The sequence below is a fragment of the Festucalex cinctus genome, chromosome 12 (assembly GCF_051991245.1).
Source record: "Festucalex cinctus isolate MCC-2025b chromosome 12, RoL_Fcin_1.0, whole genome shotgun sequence".
Lineage (NCBI taxonomy): Eukaryota > Metazoa > Chordata > Actinopteri > Syngnathiformes > Syngnathidae > Festucalex > Festucalex cinctus.
Genome location: NC_135422.1, coordinates 3,709,338 through 3,734,911, shown reverse-complemented (window position 1 = coordinate 3,734,911; position 25,574 = coordinate 3,709,338). Strand labels below are relative to the sequence as shown.

The 25,574-nt window shown below is 40.4% G+C and overlaps 1 protein-coding gene across 4 annotated transcripts in view; it reads right to left on the bottom strand.

Annotated features, from left to right (window-relative positions):
- Positions 1 to 584: 584 nt before the first annotated feature.
- The window catches only part of LOC144031275 (NHS-like protein 3), a 27,853-nt gene continuing 2,863 nt past the window's right edge, over positions 585 to 25,574 (bottom strand). For 3 of the 4 annotated variants that reach the window (XM_077538249.1, XM_077538247.1, XM_077538248.1), the window contains exons 2-8: positions 17,957 to 18,278; positions 6,934 to 7,074; positions 6,779 to 6,822; positions 6,567 to 6,702; positions 6,333 to 6,443; positions 2,648 to 6,151; positions 585 to 1,369 (exon numbers count right to left, since the gene is read on the bottom strand). In XM_077538249.1, the coding sequence (XP_077394375.1) occupies positions 1,311 to 1,369; positions 2,648 to 6,151; positions 6,333 to 6,443; positions 6,567 to 6,702; positions 6,779 to 6,822; positions 6,934 to 7,074; positions 17,957 to 18,254 (4,293 nt within the window). In that variant the 5' untranslated portion in view covers positions 18,255 to 18,278 and the 3' untranslated portion in view covers positions 585 to 1,310. Of the gene's footprint in view, positions 1,370 to 2,647; positions 6,152 to 6,332; positions 6,444 to 6,566; positions 6,703 to 6,778; positions 6,823 to 6,933; positions 7,075 to 8,034; positions 8,288 to 17,956; positions 18,279 to 25,574 lie in introns of those variants that run through there. The other variant, XM_077538250.1, reaches the window with a different exon arrangement.

Here is a 25,574-nt window from a genome sequence, read left to right as displayed (position 1 = left end):
TTTGCTGCATAACTAAGTCCACAAATGTAATAATCAGAATGTTATGTTTAGATTAGTGAGGTCACATATTATTGACATGGAATATTTAAGGTTGACTTTAATGTTCAAATTGATATGATAAACTATTGTGCATATGGCACACAAGGATGCTGTCACGAAATTCCCTTAAATTGAACACGTTTGAACAACGGTTTGCAAGTACAGTTAACAACATGCTGCAAAAAGTACCCACAGTGTGTCCGCAAAATCCACAAAGTCATCAGCTGTGTTTTTTTTTACATTTGTTTTAAGGCTGTAAAACCTCTTACACTTAACTCAGAAAGGCATAATCATTTTCTCATGTTTCTCTCTTGCTTAAACACTCAAAATGCAAAACTTTGTAGATTAATAAAAGTATAGTTACAAAAAAAAAAAAAAAAAGACAGCAAAATTGCACTAGAAAAAAAAAAAAGTCAGCAAGGCCGCAAAAGGTGAACCTTGTTATAGCGAGGGAACGCTGTACACAATATCCCAACTTTTTTTGAAATAAGCATCAAGAATCGGTTGCAATCATAATGTATCATATACAACAGCAGAATACTCAGCAGTGTCCATAAATCTTTATTTTTTTCCCCTTTTTTTTAAATGATTGATATCATTAGTCTTTTAAAGTGTGGGAGGGGGAGAAGCAAAATAATCCCACCGTTTGCGCCATAACAGCAGCAGAAATTGTGCTCTAAATAAGGAATTTCAGTATTACTTGACATTGATTATGAACACACCCTGAATTACATCATAAGGGCGTCAACGCAGAAAAGCTGAAATTAAAAGATAACCTTGTCAGTTGCTTGAAAACAGAACATATATGAATAAAGGTGATACATAAACTCTTGATTCATATTATCATCGAGATTCATACAACTGTGGCTAGCCTCTTTTCAGAAAAATAACTTATCTTTTCTTAAACATGGTGTTTGGAAACATCTTTGGTAAATTACACGACTCGTGGAAATTAGCTCTATTTACAGCAGAGCGCCCTGAAGTCCCCATTGTCACAATTCCGACGAGCAGTGATTCAGCAGGACAAACTGTACGTATGCGGTACAATCATCAAACAGTGGAGGGCAGCAGATTTCAATGTCTTGCACCAGTAAAGCTCAGAACACCACGTGGCGCCGAAAACTTATTGCATCCATCAAACTCTTCAATGTGCACTTAAAAAAAAAAAAAAGAAACAAAAAAAAAACAACCCACACCAATTGCATCAACGTGTTTTTTTCCCCCCATCTTACAACATCTTTGCAATGAAATTCATCTTCAGTGTGACGGGATCATGTGTGTCCTCCATCAGCAACACGTGCACCGTTTGATTTCTCTGCTGCATCCGAAGCTGGGAAGCAGAGGAAGAGTTGTTGCGGAAGAAGTGTGCGAAATAATCCGAGCTGACTCATGGGATAAAAAACGAGTGTGATTGAAATGTAACTCCCTTTAAAAAAAATAAATAAATAATAAAAATAAAATAAAAAATACCTAAAATAATTCATTCTATTTTTCTTCCCCCAAAATTGCTTGTGAGATCTTCATGTGAAGGTACCTGATTTGTAATCGCCCTTCCCAATTCAAGCTATTAGGCTAATTGTTAGTGATGTAACGATAACGGCATTATTGTGATATCACGATATTAAAATTGCCACAATATATCTCTGTCGTCATGTCAAAATATTAAAAGCAGCGCATTGGTTACAAAGGTGAGATTGTATTCCATTTGTGTAGTTCCAACATCCTCTGGTTTGTTAGTGCACTTTAATTTTAATTAGGAATGTTTTAGCCACTGCGGTGGTTATCGCTCATATAAATTAGTCATAACAGCAAATATATTTATTTATTTATTTTTTGATAATATTGTGAGTTTTTACACAGCATTGTGAGTTTTTTAAATATTGCCAACCTTCCCACAATATTGTGATAATTATCGTATTGTGAGGTTCATATTGTAATATTTGTCATATCGCGATGTTTGGATATTGTTACGTTTCTACTATTTATGGTGAAAGTCAAAATATGATTGAAATTGAAATGATCTAATACAGTGGTGAGAAGAAGAGTGACTTGACTTGAGTTTTTCAAGATACAAGCTGTCGTTCGTTCGTTTTTTGCTTCGACTAGCGAGTGTCGATTTCATGAAACGAGCGCTGTATGATGGCAGTCGACTCAGCTGACTTCAGTCGACCTCACTAAACACCACTTGAGTAAATAGTGAACGATGCTTCAACGTCTCTGCAAAGAACGACTAATATGAGTGTCATATTGATGCAATGTGACAAAAACTATTTTATTCTATTTCAGTGCTGTAAGTTTTTAGAAAGTACAATATTGTGCAGTGGAATTTTTCCCCTCATTAAATTACACATGTTTTGTTTTTGTTTTTACAAGGAAGGCTGGAATGGATTAATGGCATTTACATTCATTTAAATGTGGGAAGATTATTTGATTATTTATTTATTTATTTTTTGGGGTAATAACTACCATCGCTTTAAGCGACCACTTCAGGTCAGAAACTGCATCAAAGCCTTCATACAAAAACTCTAGCAAACAAAAAGCTAAAAAACGTATAAATACGTTTTTGGGAGTGAAGGAGTTAAAAGAAAAATTGATAGCTCTTTCTTACCCTTGATGCTCTCGGTCTGTGCTGGCTGTCCTGCAGTCGGCTCCACCCCATCGCCGTTCTCCGCATCTATGGCCTTCGTTTTGGGTTTCTTTGCAACAGGTGGTGGCATCTTGACATTCTTCGTCGACTCCGCCTCCTTGATCACCTTGGTAGAAATGTCTTGGCTCCTCTGCAAGAGCGTCTTGGCGTCTATCCCCGCCCTCTTGTTCTTTGAGAAGATAAAGCTTGCTGTGCTGGTTGGAGACGGACTGAGACTTTTTGGAGACGTGGGCGAAGGCAAGCTGAGGCGAAACGCCGAGCTGTCTTTTGACCTGGCAGCTGTCCGCAGGCGGATGGCCTCCTGTAGGTTCATGGACGGTTGAGGAGAGGTGGGCATTGCTGGAGACTTGAGGGTCGGGGGTGAAGGTGCAGGTGGGACGACGACAGACTGGGGCTGGGGAAGAGCTGGTGGGGAGGTGACAATGGCAGGTGGCGACGTGGATGTAGGCGAGGAGATTATCAGCGACCTTCTAATGGGTTTCTGTGGGGCCTCATTGGGTTGAGGGAGTGGGGTCGGGTTGCCGGGTTGCTGGATTTTCAAACCGTCCTCACCTTGCGCTTGCTCCTGAGCTGCAGGAGGTTCGGGGCTGCTGTTAACAGGTCGCAGCTTGACCATCTGCAGAAGGGAAGGGGTGACAACAGGGATGGATTCCTCCTGAATATTATCAGAAGGTGGTTCAGGGTTTTTCTTCTCTGAGCTTGCAGGACTTGTCTGGCGCAAATGATTGTCAAGACCCCCAACAGGAAGAGGTGGCGGCGCGGGAATGCTTACAGGTGGAGATGACTGTGGTTGGTCAAGTGACGGAAGGGGGTCAGAATTTCTCGGCGGTGCAACGGGGATGTCGGTAATCTCAGTTGAAGGGAGAAGTTCTAAGGGAGGTGGCGGCGGAATACTTTGTGGGGGAGTAAGAGTACCGTTACACGAAATCATCTTACTTGGAGATTCTGATGAGATGACCTCCGAGTCTGGTTTGAGGGATTCCCTTGGTGGTGGAGGCGGAATACTTAGTGGTGGGTACAGTTTGGAAGCCAGGGTTTCTTTTTCCAGTTCTTCTGGAATCACCGCCTCAGAACGCACAGTTGCGACTGTTTCTGGAGGCACAACTGGGGGCTGACTCTCTTCTTTAACATTGACCAAAGGCGGGGGGACAGGGTGTGTCGCTAACACAACTGGAACAACTTCTAGGGGAGGCGGCGGCGGAACCGTTTGAGGGACCTCTTTAGGTGGAGAAGTAACGACTTCTTTCATTCTCACAGGGATGGCGGCTATAATTGGTGGAGGGGGGGCTGCGTATGCTGGTGGAGGGGGTATATTCAAGGGAGGGGGAGGTGCAAGCCCATGTGATGCTACAGAACCCTGCGGTTCAGGTTCGGCGGTCACAATAATGGTTGGCGCTGTGATGGCTACAGTCGCAGGTGACGTCGGAATCCCATCTTCACTCATTAAAGGAGGAGGTGGAAGGGGAAAATCTAACTCGTCAGGCACACCGACCACTTGCGTGATTGGCGGAGGTGGTGGGGGCCAGGATGGATCAGGGGACGCTGCGTTGTTCACCGGCTGTTTGCCGGGGGGCTCTGGAGGGAAGTGTGCAGGAGGAGGGGAAGGGGACGTGCGCGTTAATGAAATGGCGTGTATGATGCCCACTTTGGGCGTTTCCTCTGAAGCTTGCGTGGGTGCGTTTTTCACCACGCCGCCCCTTATTGCCAATCTTTCTTCCCTTTTCGCTACAGCTTTCACTAACATTCCACTCAATATGTCACTTACGCGTACCTTCTCATCATTCTGTTTCACGTTGCTATTTTCTTTTGTATTTACACTCTCAATCAGTCTTTCATTGCTGATTTTGTGAACCTCGTTCACATTCAAAAGTGCACTTTCTTGAACTTTCTGCGCAATTCCATTCATAAACTCCACGGCATTGTTCTGTTTTCTTTCTCCGGGTAGACTTTTCACAGATCCTTCTGTAGACACAGATGCAGATGACCTCTGTTGTCTCCTGTCTTTTGGATTCTTTTTTATGATGGCATAGACGTTATCTGGGGCTGGCGGTCCCAGAAGCAACTCAAAGGTGAGCTTGTTGTGAGCCCAAACTTCCGGAGGCGGGGCTGGAGGTGCGTGGACTTTCGGGGGTGGAGGGATGTCGAAGAGTTCTCTCAAGGTCCTTACAGAGGGGCTGATACTTTCGCAATCTATCTTTGCTGGTTGAGACTTCAGGTCCCTGGAGGATGTGTTTTCATTAGTTTCCAAATGTATGAGGGGGGATGGCGATGAGGCACCAGGGAACAACCTTTGGAGCTTCGCTAGAATTCCTCTTTTGTGTTTTGGTGAGGAGCTGTTAGGCTGAAGCTGCGGAGATGTGCAGTCTTGGCTGGAGTAGCCACTGGACGGAGAGGTTATTTTGCTGACTTTATTCTCCTGTGGTGGTTCCCACTTTTCTTGTGTCGAAGAAACCGTTTCTCCCGTCTTGGTTGAGTCACTTGCCTGTGGTGTTTTCGCCATACGAAATAAGACGGAGCCTGTCGAGTCATCCAGAGAGCTGGTGTCCCCGTTGTAGCCGGGGCTATCTACGGGCCTGACAGGAGAAGCCTCAGGCTCATCAGTTCCCCCACCTAAAGCTGAGCCGCTTTGAGGAGACGTCTCCTTTGAAATGACCACCACCTCTGCTAAATCTCGTGACCGCCGCTTCATCTTGTTGTGTAGAGAATAGGAGCGGCTCGGGGGCGGTGGCGCCCGTTTGGGCTTCAAAACAGAGAGGCTGCGCGCAAAGGGCCCCTCCCTCTTCTCGCCACGTTCCTTACTAATGAGCTTCCCATTGACGATGACTTTGATGGAGTCGCTATCTTTATCTTGCGAGGTCTCCTTTCTCGAGATATTGCCGCTGGAGATGGTTGAAGAATCTGACACCAATGTCTCTGAGGACTCAGAGTGACTCCAACCGGAAGTGTCCGACAGGTTGTAGGGATTGTGGCGGCAGGCTGAGCTGATTTTGGAGCCTCTCGAGGACGTGGTTCGAATGGAGGTGCGGGATGGCGAAGGGCTGGCCAGGAGGAGGCTGCTCTTGCTGACAGTGCGGAGGCTGTTGCGGCTCTGGCCTCGGCTGATCTCCACCACTTCAATCGATGGCGGCAACACGGCATTGGGAATGATTTTGGACATGTAAGCAGCTTGTGGGGACATTGACATGACTGGGGAGGGCATCTCCTGCTGGTTATCAGCAGTGGTCATGGACGCAACAGCCACTGAGCGAGGCCTCTGCCCATCCATCAGGTCTGGTCCCAGTCGGTGCAGCAAGTCCAGGTCGTCCATATGATCAGCATCAATCTGCTCAACTTGGTCCTCGCTGATGGGCTGGATGACGTTTTGTCCGGACTCTGATGCCCCTTGATGCTCAGCATCACTCTCGCCGTTGAAATGCTCTTCCTCGTTTAACTTTGAAGATATTGTACGGCCAACTCTGTCCAACCCTGACGGAAGGAAAATTCATTAACAGATTCTGGGGGACATCTGTGGTGCAAATCATCAAGTCAACCCAAAAAACAATTCTTGACAATCACATTTTCTATGTTCTAATCTAAATACAGTATGGCATTTTGGTTAATATTGCGTTAGTGGAATAAGAGTTCAGCAGCACAATCGCTTCCATACCGAGTTCTCGCTGAACATGCCGAGGGATGCCCGCCACAGTCTTCCTGTGTCGTTTTCGTGTCCTGCCCTTTTCTGATTGCTTCCCGGAGTTCAGAGGCCTGAAAGTTGAACCTGTTCAAATGGAGAGGTGCAAGAAAAAAAATCTCTTGACATTATCATACAGATAAAAACACGCTGAAAGTAAACTCAACATATAGAAAACAGACAGATAAAATCCTCACTGATTGTTTTTACCTTGCCTGGTGAGACCAGAGCGCGAGGATCTGGTCGACACAGACGACTGCATCGAGGCAACAGAGGACGCGTCAGGAATGGTGCTGTCAGTCGTGAACCCTCCACCTTCCCCATCTGTGTGGGCTGTCATTGTCGACTGACAAGGGTACAAGACAATATAGGGCTTAATAAAAGTTCAATTTTGGTTGAAAATGTCACTTACAATCACTTACAGTTGTGCTTTCATTATCTTGAAACTCCACTCCAGCATTGTTATCTGCAAAAAAAAAAGAAAAAAAAAAGAGTCACATTTAAACCTGTAATTGCGGTACACCCATTGAGTTATGCTCTCTTAGTGCTTAGCTTTAAGACTACAAGAGCTTGATACCGTCCTGTTGCATCATTTTCAAGCCTTCCAAGGCCTCGCTGTGAAGGTCCTCGAGGTACTTGGGCCGGCTGGCCTCGATGAACACGTTCTCCTGGAGCAGCGGAGGAGGCGGGGTCTTGTCATCATGCAGATTTAGCGCGGCTTGAAAGAGAGGACAAGGAAGCGAGGCGAGGTGATCAGCAAAGTACGTTGCTAGTCTAACAGGAGATTAGTTGGCCATATGGAGCCTAAAGAGGCAATCGTTTAAACGCAAACAAATAAATGTTGAGAGCAAAAGAGAAAGAATATGTGAGAATACGCTTTTGTTTCACTCCTTAATTCAGGATTAATAATGGCACAGAAGCAGATTATCACATCAAAAATCTACTTTCCTGCAATTAATGATGGGATTTGCACATTCTTCTCGACTAGTTCTAATCTCATTAGACAGTGAAAAGGGAATCGATGAAACTGTCACATTTAATTAATTGTACATGGTTGTAGTAAACTTTTTTTTTTCTTAGGTAATTCAGGAATAGCAGCAATTACGTGACAAGAACCATGGATTCAATCCCGAAAAAAAGACAACCTGATTTGAGATCCAAATGACTTTCAGTCACATGTGAAACTTCAAACATGCCAAAAACCTGATGAACCACTTTGAATGGCTAATAAACGTCTCGCATTCTCACACTCAGATCATCGCCACTGCCCATGCTACTTGTACACAGCTCTTATTTTCTTTAGCCAACATCTCGGCTACACAAAAACAAGATTTTCGCTACAATTTGTGGACCACTTGCCATGTGATGCAACTCTGGTCAGACCTGCTAGGATACTTTTATGTAATGCTGACACTGACTACATTTAGCCACACAATTTGCCACACAGTCACCGTACGGTCATGCTGGAATTAGCCTCAGCGGCCACATGCTTAACTATTAATTGTCAGCACTGAATCTTCTGAAACAGCATTCCAAACGCACTAGAAATTTCCTATTAACAATGTTACTGTTACAATGTAGATTTCTCTCATTATGGAGCAGGGCCAAAATCCTGAAATTGACTTCCAGAAGCAGTCCTGGTCACGTTATGTTCACAAACAAATCTGCATTCACTTACCTTTCTTCTTGACAGTGGGAAAGCAGTAGAAATTTGAGCTCAGTTCATTAGTCAAAAGCACCACCATGACCTCTTTTATTGCCCGTCAGTGATCCAAAAGTGCAACAGAACTTGGTATAAAATGTCTCAAACCAAACAAGGTCAAAATAATCCACATGTAGCCTACTGTAAACAGACTGTCCAATCAGGACAAAATAATGTTGTTTTTGAGAAGTTGTTTTTGTCAGTTCCATTCAAAGTGGAGAATGTCTCAACAGCCAATAGACAAACGGAGCTCAGGCACTAATCCTGTGCAGCCTAATTCCTGCCATCCCCTCTTACAAACACCCTGATTGGTCAATGGGGATCAAACGGCCGTCATACATGTAAACAGCGATGGAAGAATTGTTTTCAGGGATTTGACGGACAAGAAAAACTTTTACATATATAAGAATTAATTGTAAAAATGTGAAGTTTCATATCCCCCTTGTATTCAAGGGGCGTTTTTTAACTTAGCCACAAGGGGGAGCATGTAGACTGAGTTAAATGAACTCCTAAAACAAGATGAAAAACATGTTTGAAAAGATGCCTGTAGCGCCACAGCACATGGTTACACATGTGAAACGTGTTCCCCGTAGTCTTGGCACAACTTTGTAGTACACTTCCGGATACACGGAATATGCAACATCTGAACAAATGCAAAACGTTCTCATGCTTCCAAGTCGTCTGCATAGCTCAGACAAAAAAAAAACAAAAACAAAAAGTTTGCAGAAGAGCAGAATTCAATAAATGAACCAAACTGGCGTGGCGGCATAGAGTCAGTTGATATGGACACATGGGGAAACAAGACAGTGTCTAGTTACCATGACTGAACACGCTTAACAGGAGCGGCGTGGGTGGGGTGCGACTGGCGGTTAATGAGGAGCTTCGATAACTATCACTAGTTACACTCTAATATGTGTGCGCATTAATCACTGACCTCTTAAAAGCACCATCTGTCCGTGGTGGATTGACAGTATTAACAGGCTGGAAGTGATTATGTATCAAATCCAGGCTGATGTTTACATCTTGGATTTGAAGGAACTTACTAAATCCAGTGGACATGATCCAGCGTAACCAGTCTATTCAAGTTGCAGAGCTCAGACACCCAAAAGGGGAAAACATCGTGTGACAGAAAATCTGCTTATGGAAATATGATTACATAAAAAAAAAAAAGCCCGGTCCACCACTTAGTAGTAGCATATATACTTTGCAGAGAAGCTATGACATCACTGTGGGACTTAGCATTGTTTTGACTGTGATGTACTTTTGAACATACTCCATTTTGCAGAATATAGCTTTTAGCATTGAGAGTCTCTAAGAGTTATGTGGTCACTTAATGTAAACAACTGCGATTTCAACCATTTTCAGGTAAACAGTCTTGTAAAAAAAAAAAAAATGCCCCTAAGGGCGTACTCACTCACACGAGGCCATTCAAACCTTACCAGACTTGGCCACGATTCCCCTTCCCTTTCCTGTCCCTCTCTGCATGCACATTTATTTATTTTTTCTTCAAGCATTGAGACTTTATCCCGTTTTGCTATTGCTTCACAATACAATGCTGCATTCTGTTACATTTACAACAACTTTAAGTCTATTCACTCAGAGGAGCTAACAGCAATTGCAATAAAAGCTTTACAGGGAGAATGTAAACTCTTAGTGCTTAAGTGTAGCTTGACAGATTCTTACTGTATGATATTACAGGCAATAATATTGGATTTGAAGTTAGAATGCTGTGGCCATGCTGTAATGGAGTTGAGAGTTATGTTTAAATAAGACTGAGTCATTGGAATATCAGAGAAGTATGAGCTTATCGCTGTGGGCTCCTGACCTTGACACGACACTGCGTGCGAGGAGAGGAAACAACCAGCACCGTTGTTTGACTGAAACCTTCCCTATTAGAGTGCCAACTTATCGGCCATACTATGGATTCCAACTCTTAAATCATGTGTCTTAGTTTTCCTAAAGTCGAGTCAAGTCACTCATTCAACTCTGCATTTACTGGTGACTCACTGAACACACACTTATCAGTCTTTGTGTGTACCTGCACCGACAAACATTTTCCTTTCTTGACAATAGTCATGCTGTAGCCTATCTTGCAAATGAAATGAACAATGTGTGATGTCATCAGCGGAGACCAGCTAGCCGTCCCTTTAAGCTAACACCAGACAACAAAAACTGGAAGATTGTAGCGAAAATTTTATGGGAAAAAAGGAAGCGGGAAATTGTAAAAAAAATTAGTATAAATTATTATTATTATTATAAATATCCATTAAATTAATGATTTAGATAAAAAATGAATGATTAAATATTTAAAATATTAATAATAATAATAATAATAATAATAATAATAATATAAATAGGTCTAAAAATGTCCAAAAAGTGACCCATAAAATGTGCAACACAGAAGGGGAAAAGCAGAAATTTGCCATAAAATGTCCATGAAATTGACAAAAATGTGAGAGAATTGAATTTAAAAAAAGCTTGAAAAGTAAACATTTATAATGTACCATAGATTAAATGTCTAAAAACAAAAGATAAATTCCTGAAAATTACCATATGTCCACAAATTGCCACAAAAAAAGTTAGACAATTTATTTAAGAAAAGACAGGTAAGAAAATGTTCAAAAAGTATCCATACAATGTCCAAAAATAAAATAAGAAGTCTTGAAAATGACCATGAAATGTCAGAAAATTGATAGCAAAAAAAAACAAAACAAAAAAACATAAAATGTACGTTAAAAAAAAAGAGGCACAAAATACCATATGTCCAGAAAATTGCCAAAAATGTCATAATATTGACAGGAAAGCAAAAAAAGTCTTTAAAAAAAAAAGAAAAAAAACTGTATGAAAAACAAAGTCTGGAAAAAAAAATCCATGAATCTCTACATTTTGGATGTTGCCTATTTTTTCTGTTGTAGGTGTAATTATCTTGTGGGCCCTCAGTACATTAGACAACCACTAACACTGTTTTCTTCATCACAAAGTTCAAATGTTTTGCGGCTCCAGACAGATTGTGATTGTGATTATTTATTTGGCCTAAAATGGCTCTTTTGACAGGAAAGGTTGCTTACCCATTCTCTCCGCCAACCAAAATCAAACCGCCATAAATACCTGCAAAAGCCTGTTGTATACATTTACTATCAGACAGTCAAGCTAAATAACCTCTCATTACATCAGCGAGCGGCATCACACACACACACACACACACACACACACACACACACACACAAAGCAGACCAACTTGTGAGAAACTGTTTTTGAGCCTCCCTGAAGCGAATGCATACTAAAAATGTTTTCGATCACTTTCCATAATGAAAGAAGCTAGTGAGTCGAACCAGTTTTTCTGTCTGTCTTTGTTATTATGTCATCGTCACAAAGACAAGAATGACAAGACAAGTTCGTGAACCACGCGCACAATCTAACGAAAACAGTGAGGGTAATAAGAAATGTTTATGATGGGGAAAGCTTCACGTTAGAATAGATCTTTTCCTTTGAAATGTTATTTGTTTCATATATCCCAATTGGCTTTTGGAAACAAATGATTGCGCAGCACGAGCAACAAATGGCCATAAAAACGTGATGTGGACAAGAATGATGAATGACCAGAGGTATTTTGCACATACTTAACTCATTTGCTCCCAATAACGTGTAAATACGTTTTTTTTAATGTTCTAAGTGTCCCAAAGACGTATTTATACGTTATTTATTTATTTATTTTTTTTATCCTAGAGCATACAGAAGGCTTTGATGCAGCCTTTCAACTGCAAAGAACGGTTGCAGAAATGGTAGTTATTACACAAACGGCCAGCAGGTGGCAGCAGAGCAAAGGAGATCAACCAGGGCCATCTCGAAAAAAAGCTCAATTACTTACAATTTTGAATAATTTGTGAAAATTGATGAAACTTAGCTATCTTCTATTGCTAATTGCTGCAAAACGGAAACAGATAGAAACATACTTTTTTTTTTCCTGATGAAAGAAGATACTTTAATCTTTCTTTTGATAGGTTCCATGCTTTTATAGCCATAGAACACAATATTCTGTGGGCCTTGCAAAATCAGTACAAATCCAGCAAAACAGCCGGGAGCGAACGGGATTGCGAAATGTGAAAATGGCTGGGAGCTAATGAGTTAATAAACAGTATTTTTTCCACTGCTTAAGTTTAATTATGAATTATATTAAAAATAAATAAATTCTACTGTGTTTACATAAGCGTTGGCACCCCACCAAATGTTCACGCAAAACAACTTTTGGCATTCAAAACAGAAAAATTGCATACCAAAATTGACATGCAAACAAATTGGCTTGATTACACCATAATCCCTCTACAAAAAGTATCTGCTACACAAGTGCCTCTTCCACCTCTATGTTGCTGCTTCTTTCACTTCCCCAAAGAAACACACTGCCGTTTCATTTCCTTGTCTGCCACCCTACAGCTAAAAGCATTGCTACTTCTACACAAAGCTGGAGCTGAAAAACCTGTAATTGCAACAGTAAGCAACCACGTCACACCTTTGCACAACCTGGGCCTCTATGGCAATCCACACAATGGCTCCTTAAATCCTCCCTCCTCAGACAAATATCTCCATAAAGGTCAGGCATGTGAAGAATCTGAGGATGAGGTGACCTGCTTCTATCTCGAGAGGCAACCACTCACCTAATTCGAACCATGCTTGGGCCCAATTGACATCGAAAGACATCTTAGGTCTATTTGACGAGTGGGAGTGTTTTTATGGGACTTCAGAATTGGTACACTCTGACATGCTTAAAAGAGGAAATCGTGAGGGTTCATGCACATGCACGGAGTGTGTGTCATACAATTACTGTAAAGAAAACACTCGTTGCTAGTCATTCATAATATAAATTAGGGTTGTCAGGCGATTACATTTTTTCAATTGTAATTAAAACTCATTTGCTCCCAAAAAACGTATAAATATGTTCTATTTTAAATGTTTTAAGTGTCTCAAAGACGCATTTCTACGTTTTTATGCTAGAGCATACAGAAGGCTTTGATTCAGCCTCTCAACTGCAAAGAACGGTTGAAGAAATGATAGCTATTACACAACTGGCCAGAAGGTGGCAGCAGAGTAAAGGTGATCAACCAGGGCCATGTGGGGGAAAAAAAAAAAAAGAACTCAATTACTCACAATTATTTGTGAATAATGATTGAACTTAGCTACATTCTAATGCTAATTGCTACAAAAACGCTACAAAAATTAATAAACAGAACTAGAAGTAAACCACTTTCAAAAATTATCAACACTGTCAAACACAGGAGCATACGCGTGCAATGTACAATTATATGATTAACGCGATCTCTCATCTTAATTATTCATGGCACCAAAGAAATAAACTGATGAAGTAGATAGAGAAGTACTTATTTCAAGTTGAAATACATACACAAAAAACAAGTTGCTTATCAAAGAAGACAATGCGCAATCTCCAAAAGGTCAAAGGTTATCACTCCAATCCAGCCACTGTGCTGGTCAAATTCCAACAGTCTTGTTTACGAAAAACACATTGCTACAAAAAAAAAAAAAAAGGTGAAAGGTCAAACAAACTTTGGATTCACCATCTAGACCAGTGGACTCAAATCACAAATCTTAATTCACTTACTGCAATTGTAATGATAACATTAAGTCTGTAACCAAAGTGATTCTAAGGTGTTGGCATACTCGCTACATCGTGATCCTTTAGTGGGTGCCAGAGAGGTCAGGAAAAACAAAACCTCTTGTTCCTCCGTCAGTGTAACAGTGCTGGCATAGCTTTTTAATGAAGTGGCCCGGTGCCAGGCATTGAGTGACCAGGAGGCCCCTTTTCTGGCATCAGGACTCATCATCATCATCATCATCACGGGCTCATGTGGAGAGAGAGATCTAATTCTCTGTGCCAGCGAGTACCGCACTTGAAGTTTGGTACTCGCATAAAACAAAAACACATGGAGGGGTTGTGCTGTGCTTGTTGCCAATAGCAACCATTTGTACACAAACTGCTCATTGCTAAGGGTTGCAAACCCTCCACAAAAGCATGTTGACTGTAAGGACAGAGCAATGATCAGAAAGGAAAGTTATTGTGACATAAGAAAGCTGCTCAGTACATTATCAGCAATTAGTTTTGTTTTTTTTATCAGATAATCACATCTTAGAATTTTGATTAATCATAATTCATCAAAAGGCTTTTTATCATCATTTTTTGGCTGCCAAATTTTGATCCACTGCACTCTCGTCCTCCTCTTTTTATAATTATATTTAAATAGAAATATTTTGACATGAACAAATATTCTGAATGTCATACGCAAACAATTATTAAATGCTTTATTTTAATGCAAGTAGTTATGTTAATTGCTCAAACACAACCTGTGCTAAATTTAACGCAACCATCCGCTGTCAAGCTAAAGGATCATTTGCGGTCAAAATTAATAGTGTAACTCAATGAGTTCACATTTTAACTTTTGACAGCACTAGCAATACAGTCAATTAAATATTACAGAATTAATTTTCACAAGCATTCGCTAATGTAAATATCATCACACCAAAAGTATAATTGTTCATGAAAATAAACAAATGAGCTTGCTAACAAATGACATGTTTTCATTTTTTCTGTTCTCTCTCCATTATGCATATTTGTCAATCTTACAATAGTAGTTTTTTTTTTTTTTTTGAGTGCATTGGTACATAAATGTTTTTTTTTTTTTTTAAATCGAATTGTTCTTGTTTTTTTTTTTTTTTAAATTAAAAATATACCATCCTTCAATCATATTGCACCCCATGTATCGAGATACTCATCAAATTCTTTTGCTGCATTTGACTGATTCATATTGTAAAATTGTTGTCTACTTTCAACAAGAAACTAATTGCATCATCCACTCGGACCCGTACCTAATCGAATCCGAATCCCGTTTTCCGTATTTTGCGGTTGCGTTTAGTTTTATTACGCAGTGGATTAACTGTATTTATACTTTTCTGACAGTTAAGAATGCAAAAGTATAACTTTAAATCAGTTTTATGATGGCAACAGTCATTTCATTCACTTGACATTATTTATTATAACTAACTGTTTTCAAATAAGAATAACTTGGGAACAGTATGTATACAGCATGTAAAGCATAATGCATGAAAGATCACTATTATATGTGGAAAATGTGCAAACGCGGGAATAAACTCGGTCCTGCTTGCGTGGTTACCATGCAAGCTGTCTTTGCAGAACTATATCTCCTTATCTCCTATTGTTGACTTTCTCTTACAAAACTTTTGTTGCAGTCGGAACCAATCACATGTACAGCAAAGGTTGCGCAATGGCCTGTCTGCACTCACCAGACACTTTATTAGGTTCAACTCTAATAAGAACGAATGTGACAAATCTATCAATGACCTTTACAAGATAACTTTTAGAAAATAACAGGTTATATAACATAATAGTGTTATTGCCAATGATTCTATAAGTATAAATAAGGTGTTATGTCTGAACACATGTTCTTATTTAACAGTTGTGGAAATGAAACATCTGTGTGCGCCGACATTATTTTGGGCTGAGTGGAAATCCCCTGACACCTACCCCACTCAAGTTTTGGGTTCGCACTTTTAAGAAGTAGCAGTGAGCGTAACAGGCCGACTTCTCCCTCGCCTGGAAGGCAATCAGCCAAAACTACAAGAACAGAACACCTTGGACAAAAACAAGCAGTACGTTTCTGCTTTTGCAAGAGTCGCCTCATTTGCAACAAGTACTGCTTGCGTGTCTGTTTTTGTTCTGATTGTACCCGTGACAAAGACGTTTGAGTCATGTGCAATTTAGCAAAGAGCAAAATATGTTAATTTTGCAGTCCACAAAACTAAAAGAATGTAGAGTAAGCAAAATGTTGCACACCGACTGCAAACAGAAAACTGGTTTGGGGTTGTGTAGCAGGCATGTGCAAGCTCAGACAAGATCTGCTGAGCACACCTCTGGGAAAAGTTACTTTCAGCAGGTGAGTGTGAATCCTTTTTTTTTTTTTTTTTTTTCCCCCCATTCAGTCTCTGTGTGTTTAAACCGCCTTCATGCGACTGTGCGATTGTGACCTCACGTCTGGAAAAAGGCCCGATTCATAGAGTTTGAGCGCTGCACTTGGTGGTGTAACACGAGGACCGGGTAAGTCATTGATTGTATCACAGAAACGAAAGAAAGCAGACCTAAAAGGTCAGCGGGTGAGTAGGAAGCCAGACTGTTCAAACAGCCCTCCAGTGAACAAACATGGACGCCCGGGGTGAAGGAGCAACACTGGTTTCCATCAACTTGCCGGAAATGTTGTGCTACCAACATGTTTAGGATTGCAACATTTCCCGCCTTATGATGCGTATTGCTTTGTGTCAACAACAATAGAATCAATTTGTATTTGTGCATAAACACAGTTCTCCCATATCTGATACAAGTCACACAGTATGAAGATGTTGGAAACAACCTGTGGTGATGCATTAAGGTGTTTTTGACATCCCAACGAGGGATAGCGGCAATACCGCGATATTGAAACTGCCACAATATCATTGTTATGATATTAAAATCAGCTCATCTGTTAAAAAAAAAAGCCAGGTTGATTTCCATTTGTGCAGTTACAGAGCTCTCCGGTGGCAGTTTAATTTTACTTAGGCATATTTTGGCCACCGAGGTTTAAGACACGCTAATCGAAGGAGAACGCAACACGTTTGTGAATCGAGTGAATTTGTTGAGGGACTCGATGTGTGTGTACATTAGCAAGTACTGCAAGTGCCTCAATATCAAATGTTAGTGATTGAAGGTCGTTTATGTGCATTGAGGCTAATGTTACTTGTACTATTGAACTATATGTATAATTATGATCTCGGATAATTAGCATTGTATTGACGAGACATTTAAAATAAAATGTCTGGCCAAGCCTATTTCTTTGTCACTGCTGTTAAGTACAACAACACAATATTGTGATTTATTCTTTTTTTTTCTCTAATATTGTGACTTTTTATACAGCATGGTGAGTAAGCTTTTGTTTTTTACATTGCCAATCGGTCCACAATATCATGATAATTATCGTATTGTGAGGTTCATGTTATGATAATATTGTATCGTGACGTTTAGATATCATTACATCCCTAATCCCAACATCAGCAGGTAGCTATTTAATTTTACATGATTAAGATACATTACCGGAACAAACCCAAAAACCAATCAATCATCAGTGTGATTTCTAATGAGCCAGAAAGAACTTCCAAAATTGTATTTCATCCTCGGGGGGCTGAATTTAAAACTTAGGAACAACCAAAATGGCTTCTTACTGTAATACGCTACACTAATGGAAAACTTTCAAGGCTGACTTTAAATGTTTAAGCTAATTTGGGGAGAAAGTCTGCCCACAAAGTTGCACAAAACTAAAATTTGAGCTGCAATCTACATGTGAGACCTCTGTTCAGCTACTGTAACAACAATAATAATAATAATAATAATAATAATAATAATAATAATAATAATAATGAATGAGAAATTAGAAGAATTGAAAATTGCCATTAATTCCATGCAATTTTAAAGGAAAATGCTATTTTGGGATACTGTATATAGGTTTCGATGGTATTGATACACGGAATTGGTTACTACTACTACTACTACTACTCAAGAGTTGAGTATGGCAACTAGTTATCAAAGCCATGGAAAACAGTTAGTTGACTTTTTGTTACTCTAGTGAGTAATTTACAGTAAGTAAATTGCAAGAAGCGTATCTGCATCACATTTGCATTCCATTGCACTATTGTCACATTGTTTACATATAGGAGAGGTTGCCCAGCATCTCGGAACGAGTTATGTTCTATTTTAGAGGTTACACTTTAATTTCATGTTTCTAAATATAAAGTACACTGCAATAAAAGTCGCTGCTAGCAAAAAGAGAGCGATAGCACGTGTTCTTACCATGACTGTTTCCTTGAGTCTGGGTCTGTCTTCCTGACCTGTGTCCTCCTCCCTTATTCCCGCTGAGATGCGCAGCCACGTGTCCGTCCAAAGCCAAGTCCAACGCGGGGCCGAGCCCCGGGTTCTGCCCATTAGCGCCGAGATCCTTCCTCTTCTTGCCCTTTAGCCAGCCCAAGGCCCGGCCCAGGGAGCGACTGCGCTTTTTCCTCCCCTTTTTATGATGCTTCTCTTGGGCAAAGATCTCAACCACATCGTGGGGAATCAGATCCCCGAAGCCCAGCGAGTCACGGTTGGACATCCCGCCACTTGCTGGATTTGAGCCCTGAAACGGACAAAAAAACAAAAAGAATGGGTTCTTGTGTTGTACATCGGAGTCGAAGCTTTATTGGATCGGCCACAAAAGTAGCCGGAGTGACAGTGACGGATTTTCAACGATAAACAAGTTAGAAGCGAGTTCATTTGTGTGCCTGCTTGTGTTATGTTTGCGCCACTCCGTGGGCACGACTCGCTGAGCCGACCGCATGGCAGCCAAACTCGGTCCCCTCTCCAGCCTCTAAACCAAACTTCGCAGTTCTGCAAAGAAAGGCCTGGCACCGCTCCCTTCATTCCACAACATGGAGTCATAACTCACAAAGCCGCACCCCACAGTGCGCACACACATCTACACAACTACACACTACCAAGCTTAAAGCAGGACAAACAACCCCTCTTGTCTGTCAATGTTCATATCAGAGAACTTTTGAGGTTATTTCCTATCATGTCCACCGTTTCATCTTTCTCCATGATGTCATCACCCTCCCTCGTCATCCCGCCTTCACCTCGCTAAACTACAACTCCTCCTGGGAATTTGCAGCACTCACTACTGGGCGTCTTCCAGCTGCATACTTTATTGGATATTTATCTAAAACTCACAGGATAAAAGTAAGAATGTGCTTCCACAACTACAGCAGTAAGATCAAAAAGTGAGGAAAGAAAAAACCCCCAATGAAAGTTGAGTATGAAAGAATCACAAATCCTGGCTTGATTTGTCGAGATCAGTTGCTCAATTGTTGTTGGCTCATGCTACGCAGTCAAGCGTGTTCCCCCACCGAAACTTATGCTGCCTTCATGTGGTATCGAAATTATGATAAATGTTAAGTAGAAAATTGCACGTGAATGCCCCCTCATGTCGTATTTTCCACTGGACAAGAATGGCAAGAAATATTAACACTTATTAGGGCGTTATCGCAGGTTGTTTTAAGCCCAATTCACACTGGCTGCGGAACGGACGCGGTGCGTTTTCCGTACGGACGCCGCATGGATAAAACACATTCAAGTCTACGTGTCAGTTCACACCAGCTGCGGTGCGGTGCGGAACGACTGCGGCGATGCGGAAGGTTTCCGCAAGCGTTCTATTTTTACCGGAGGCCGCATGCGGATTTTCATGAAACTGAAGAAATTACACGGACAGGAAGTCAGGCATCTCGCAACAACTAAATCCGGTATTAGTTCAAAATAAAACTGTTTGTCAACTCGCTTTTTTGTGAGGGAAGCTAGCTAGCTAGCTAGCTACATAGCATGAGTTAATAGCAATGAGTCGGACATTTAAGACAAAAAAAATTAGCTCAGAATAAATTAAACATGACAAAATAAAACTATTGAAACACAAAACGTACTTACTCATGGTAGAAGTACCAGAAATAATGTCTAAAAAGCATATTGATGTGACAACAGGCAAGCGTGGCTATTTACAAAACTACACAATTACGTCGCATACACAATTCAATGTCCTGTCCTTTACAACTCATTATTGCCGTAATTCAGTTACACAAGCAAAGAGTATGTCAGCTTCCATGTGTATTTCTATTGTTTTGCTACAACAATAGCACATGAACAGAACTTGGTCGTAATTAGGAGGTCCCAAGTGAGTAAGATCCATCTTTCCCATAGCACGTGAAGGCAAGGTTATTTCAACACACTCAACAACAGTACAACCGAGGACACACTTGTCCTCCAGCATGAATCACACACTGAAAGGAAACATTTCCAAATCAACCGGTTGTCAAAGCAGACATGCCGGATAAACTTAAGAACCCATTTGGATGCAACATAAGGAACATTTTGAGCAAATGAACATTTACGCTGTCGCATCTTGCCAAAGTCAGTGTGGGAAATTGTGGCGACATGGGCGGGAATATGCCTTTAAATGCCATAAAAAAAGTTAAATGTGGACCTGGTCTCTTGGTAAAAGGGTGATCCACATAAAGTATGCACACAGGAATGCATGCAGAGCTTCAGTTGTTGGGGGGTTTTAGAAATGTCTTATTTTCATGGGGCCAAGCTCAACTTGGCTCGAGCATATCGAGATTGAGTGAGTCAGAGAAAGGCCTTTAAAAAAAAAAAAGACAATGCATACATCTTTATGAGACAAAATCACCAGGTCGTTGATCTCTCTGTTTCTGCTGCTCTAAATTACAGTCATTTAGCTATGACTAAGACCTGTCTATATGGATTGGGTCAACAACAAAAATAAATAAATACAAATCAGACACCTCTCCATGGAGACAGAGGCTGGTTCCTTTGTTTACAACCCAGGGAGCGCCACAAACTCCCCGATTATTTTCTCCAGAGAGGAACCAGAAGAGTTCCTCTCTAGTAGGATGTGGCAAAAGGACCACCCAGTGACTTACCCTGCAGTCCGCTCTCAAGGAGTTGACTCACGCTACTATTTCCACGGTTACACTTAAAAGCTTGCAAGTATTAGTCTTGCAAACACATTTAAAGAAGAAACACACACTAAGAATAAAACTGTCAAGCCCGTGAAATTGATGAGATCCTTTTATTGTACACTTAGTGCAGTGGTTTACACAAGCAAGACAGACAAAATGTTAAAAAATCTTAATTGGGGAGTCTTCGTTGCAGAGAGAATCATTTACAAGCACCCCCGACATCAGATTTTTGTTGTGAAAACTGAGCCACAGTACAATATTGTTCATGTATTGCACAACACAAACACAACCTGTGGTTTTTCTCGTCCTGCTAAAGTCCTCATGTGTTCCAACATGCTGTTTACTTTTCCTTCACGATGGACGTTAGACTATCACTCTGAAACAATGCAGTGGCACTACACGGGAGATATAAAAAGTCTGCACACCCCTGTTCAAATGACAGGTGTTTTTCACGTTTAAAAAAAAAAAAAAAAGAGAAAAAAAAAAAGAGAAAATTCATCATTAATAAAAATAATACACGATTAATGTGACCTGTGCAACTCAAGAGCTGAAGTAAAAATAGAGAGGAACAGGGGTTGCACAAGTGTGCACACCCTCTTTCAAGTGGGTATGTGGCTGTGTTCAGATTCTCCATTAAACTCAAGTTAAGATGCCACCATTTAAGAGCCTCTGATAACCTCAAATAAATTCCAGCTGTTCTAGTAGGCTTTTACAGATTTTTTTCCCCCTCGCATAAGCCTTAAGGTTTTGTACTAACACTGACTGCTACTTCAAATTGTTCATTTATTTTTTTCCACGTGGTGACGTTTTAGGTCAATTCTTATTTTTTGCCCATATGTGACATGTTTCTAATCTTTGCATGCAAAATAATCAGTGCAGTTCCAATTTTTTCAAATCCGACCAGAGCTTCTTTTGTATGTGGAAATAAATCGGACATGTATCCAATATGTCTGCAGTCTCAGGTCACCTGCATCCGACCTTATGTCATTAAAAGCCAAATATGAATTGTGCACGAGGGTGGGGCGAGGTCCTACTCATGATCATCTTTGCATCATGGACGTCTAAAAATAACGTGGATGCGTAATGCAGCCTAATTCGCTGGCATTCACGGCATTTTCAGGTTATTTTCTGTCTCTACGGTGAAAATGTTACAATATGTGGGATACGGTTCAACCAAAACATTTGTAAGAAATTATGAAATTATAAACGTTTTCATAACATCTACAGGTGTGACTCAATGATTTGTCTGCATTGACAGAACCATGATCAATGAAATGGAAGCAAAGCCAATCAGGACAAAAATTCAGCAAATTGAACCTATTTGTGCATCAATAATGGCAGATTATGGCTGTGGAATGTGGCATCATGCACTGCAGTGTGAATGTCGCCTAAGACTCGAGATCCATCTGAATAAAAACAGCCCCAAAGCATTGATATTAACAAATGGCCGGCGTTTACTGTTGAAGGCTGCCCATTCCGAAGCTTGAGGACATGCATTCCAAAGCAAAGCTGTCTACTCTGGTTTTATGAACGTAGGTAAGCAGATAAAAAGAAACTCAAAGCCATGGCAGCTGCCTTACCTGAATCAAAGGACAAAGGAACGTATTGGGGAGATTAAGACAAATCTGGAGGGACATATCACAAATCTGACATTTAAGACAAGCGTCTTGTTCTTGCGGAAGAACAAGAGAATCTTCACTTTTTTTTTTAAGTTGCTTTTTTTTTTAAGACACCATCCATAAACTGGACTAACTTTTGTCGTTTTAATGTATCAAGATGAACACACATGGAAGCTATGACTTAATGTTTTAAGGCATTCAAAGGCATCTGGGTGGGCATTGACTTGACTTCAAGGCCATCTTCACTGAACATGCGTATTTTAAAGAATATTATTCTATGCCTTTTGTTCACATGCTATATTTACGGTTATGTTTATGTTTTAACTCTAGCCAAGATGGAGATTTTTTTCAAAACTAAAGCGTGTAAGCGTTTTGTGTACAGTAATTCACAAATTGGAAACTTATCTTCACCGTTTTAGTCACTATGGCATCAATAGAATTAATCCACCACCCTGAATCATGGCAACATTTGTCTAAGGAACAATGAATACAATAATTTTAATTTTCTTTGCATACAGGTACTGAGTGAGATCCGGCATATGGTCATAATAACATTGCTAAATCAACAAACCAGTATATATCCTGTATATATTGACTACCGGGGTTGTCATGTTTGACCAAGGAGGCTAATGTTTTTATAAACTTATGATTGGCTAAAATAGGCCTGCCCATCTGTAATTGCATATTACAGTGAATAAAATTTTTAAAGTAAAAACAAACAAACAAAAACAAAAGAATAACAACAACAACAAAAATCTCCATTAACTTTTGTAAACATAAATAATGATGCAAGAGTCAGACTGACAGACTGTTTCATGTGAATAAAGCACTGCCAAGAGGGCGTGGCAGAACATACAGGCAGCCACTTTTGTTTGGATTAGAACAAGCTCAGTTTAACCACGAGAACATTCACATCTACATGCCGCGGTACCGTACATGGCCCAGCACGGCCGTCTGCGATCAGACGGATATTGTTAGTCAGTGTCTGCAAAGGGGAATTAGCACATTAGAAAGGTCAATACTATCCTTAAAAAGCAGTTCGTTTTGGATCGTTTCCAGCCTGCCTTCTCCAGACAAGCAGATGTTTAGCTTTGCTTTGTGCAGTTACTATGCAGCACCTGCACACTTCAATCTGAGTGTTTTGTCATGTTCCCTGTGGAACAACCAATACAAGCGACGATAGAAATTCCAATGGACCGGATAAAAACTGCATTGATGACAAAGAGGTGTGCATCTTTACAACCACTAACAGCAGCATATTAAACTCTGAAGTAGGTCAGAGTGAACTAACTAGCTAACATGGAATGCTGATTCAAGACTTCAAACCACAAGACAACAAAGACATTTTAGGATGCTTGAAATATTAGGAAAGACGATACAGTCAAGTCAAGTCTCTAAGAATTACGATACTAACTTGATCAATAATTTTTTCACATGGTTTACGGTAAGGTCAATTAGATAAGCGCTCAGCCTCCCGCGCCAAAATGCACGGGGCCCTTCGGACACGGAGCACTTTTGTTGCATCCCTCCGAGTATTAATTCTTGGAAATTACCGTACTGCATCATTTTTTGTCAGCTACATATCACAGTACGATACTTGGTGCAACACTAACAGTTTTTTTCCCTCCATAAATGGTATTCAAATATGTAAATAAATGAATTACCCAAAATTATAATTTTGGGAGCCATATTTTGCCCACCACTGGTCTATGGCTCATTGGTTTAAACCCAAAACACAAGATCTCCTTATCATCTATCAGTATATATAGCTGAATAACTGACAAAGATATCAAATAACACATTAACATTTTAAAGTTCTAGTCTCCTGCATGTTCATTCCAGACTGCATCATACAACAAGAGTTAGACTCATATTACTGTACTTTTGTCTCAAGCAAAGGGGATAAGGTATCAGGCAGAAATAATGTAGTGTTGAATACAACAATGATGTAAGTCTATACTTACATAAATAAAGCAGAAAAAGCTCCACAAGTACTGAGGTTTGGTGGGTGATAATGCAAGTTAGCGTGCCGTGAGGCTACTTAGCCATGCAGCAGCATGTCTACTACCAGAACCGGCTGCATTCCTAAGAGATTGATAATTACCCAGCTAAAAAGTTTTCTCTCCAGATTTGCTCGCACACTCCCACCGTCTCCGTCTAACTTGCCCTTCCGTTCTTCCTTTCACCACCTCACTGCATCCCTCACCTCCGCGCCGCACATCCTCTCATGCACGTGAGTTAGTTCCAGACATCAGCCACATGCCGCAACAAGTCAAAAGGATAGTGGTGGGGGGCATGAGTCATTAAGCGATAACTTTAACATGTCCGCTAGCATGAACTGTTGAAAGTATTTCCTCCTTCATCAAAAGTTATCTTTTTCAATTCTCTTAGTTTTAGTCACACTGTTATAATTACTGTTATTAATAAAGGACAAGCCTCCACAAGGCCCAAGTCTTCTTTTTAAACCTATGTGATTTTTTTTTTTTTTAAGATCCGTATGGCAATTTCAAATCATATTCCACCTCTGTCATGTGCCGTAAAAGTCAACCTTAAACATTTCTTGAGAATTCTGATTAATATTAAAATTGTGGAATATGAAATGTGCAGCAAAATCCAGTCCTTTTTATCTATCTCAGCTCACCTGTTTTCTGAAGCTGAGCTGTGATTGGTTGTTACCTGAGACCTGAGCAACCCGTGTTGTCATTTTCACTCGACAGCAAGTGGCAAAAAGGCCGCCAGCACAGCTTGAGAAAACAGGTGAGCTGTGATTGGTCGTTGCCCGAGCAACTGTGATGTCATCTTCAGTCGACAGCAAGTGACAAAATGGCCGCCTTCTGATATGGATAAAAACTACTGGATTTTTCCGCTTAACCCATATTCCACTAATGCAATATTAGCCAAAATACTGTTTTTAGACTAGTGGGGCAGCATAGAACATATTGTTAATATTTTTTTGGGTTGAATCCTTTTTTAAAGTTACCTTAGTGTTTTGTTTTTTGTGTTTTAATGGTGACTTATTTAAATTACAAAGGCTCTTACAGTGCTGCCTGTAATGTTTTAGTTTTTAATGCAAACGATTTTGCCCTTGAACAGATTATTTCTATTTCCCTTATTTTAAATAATGATTTGGAAATCAAATGTGGAGTTCATTCAACACCAATTGTATTCACCCTCAGCAGTTTGACTGTAGCTTGGCTTGTCACTGGGATGGTTGAAAGTACTTGGGTTTGTACCTTTGACTATATGATTTGACAGATAATTGGAGTAAATGTTTTGTCAGAATCCTGTCAG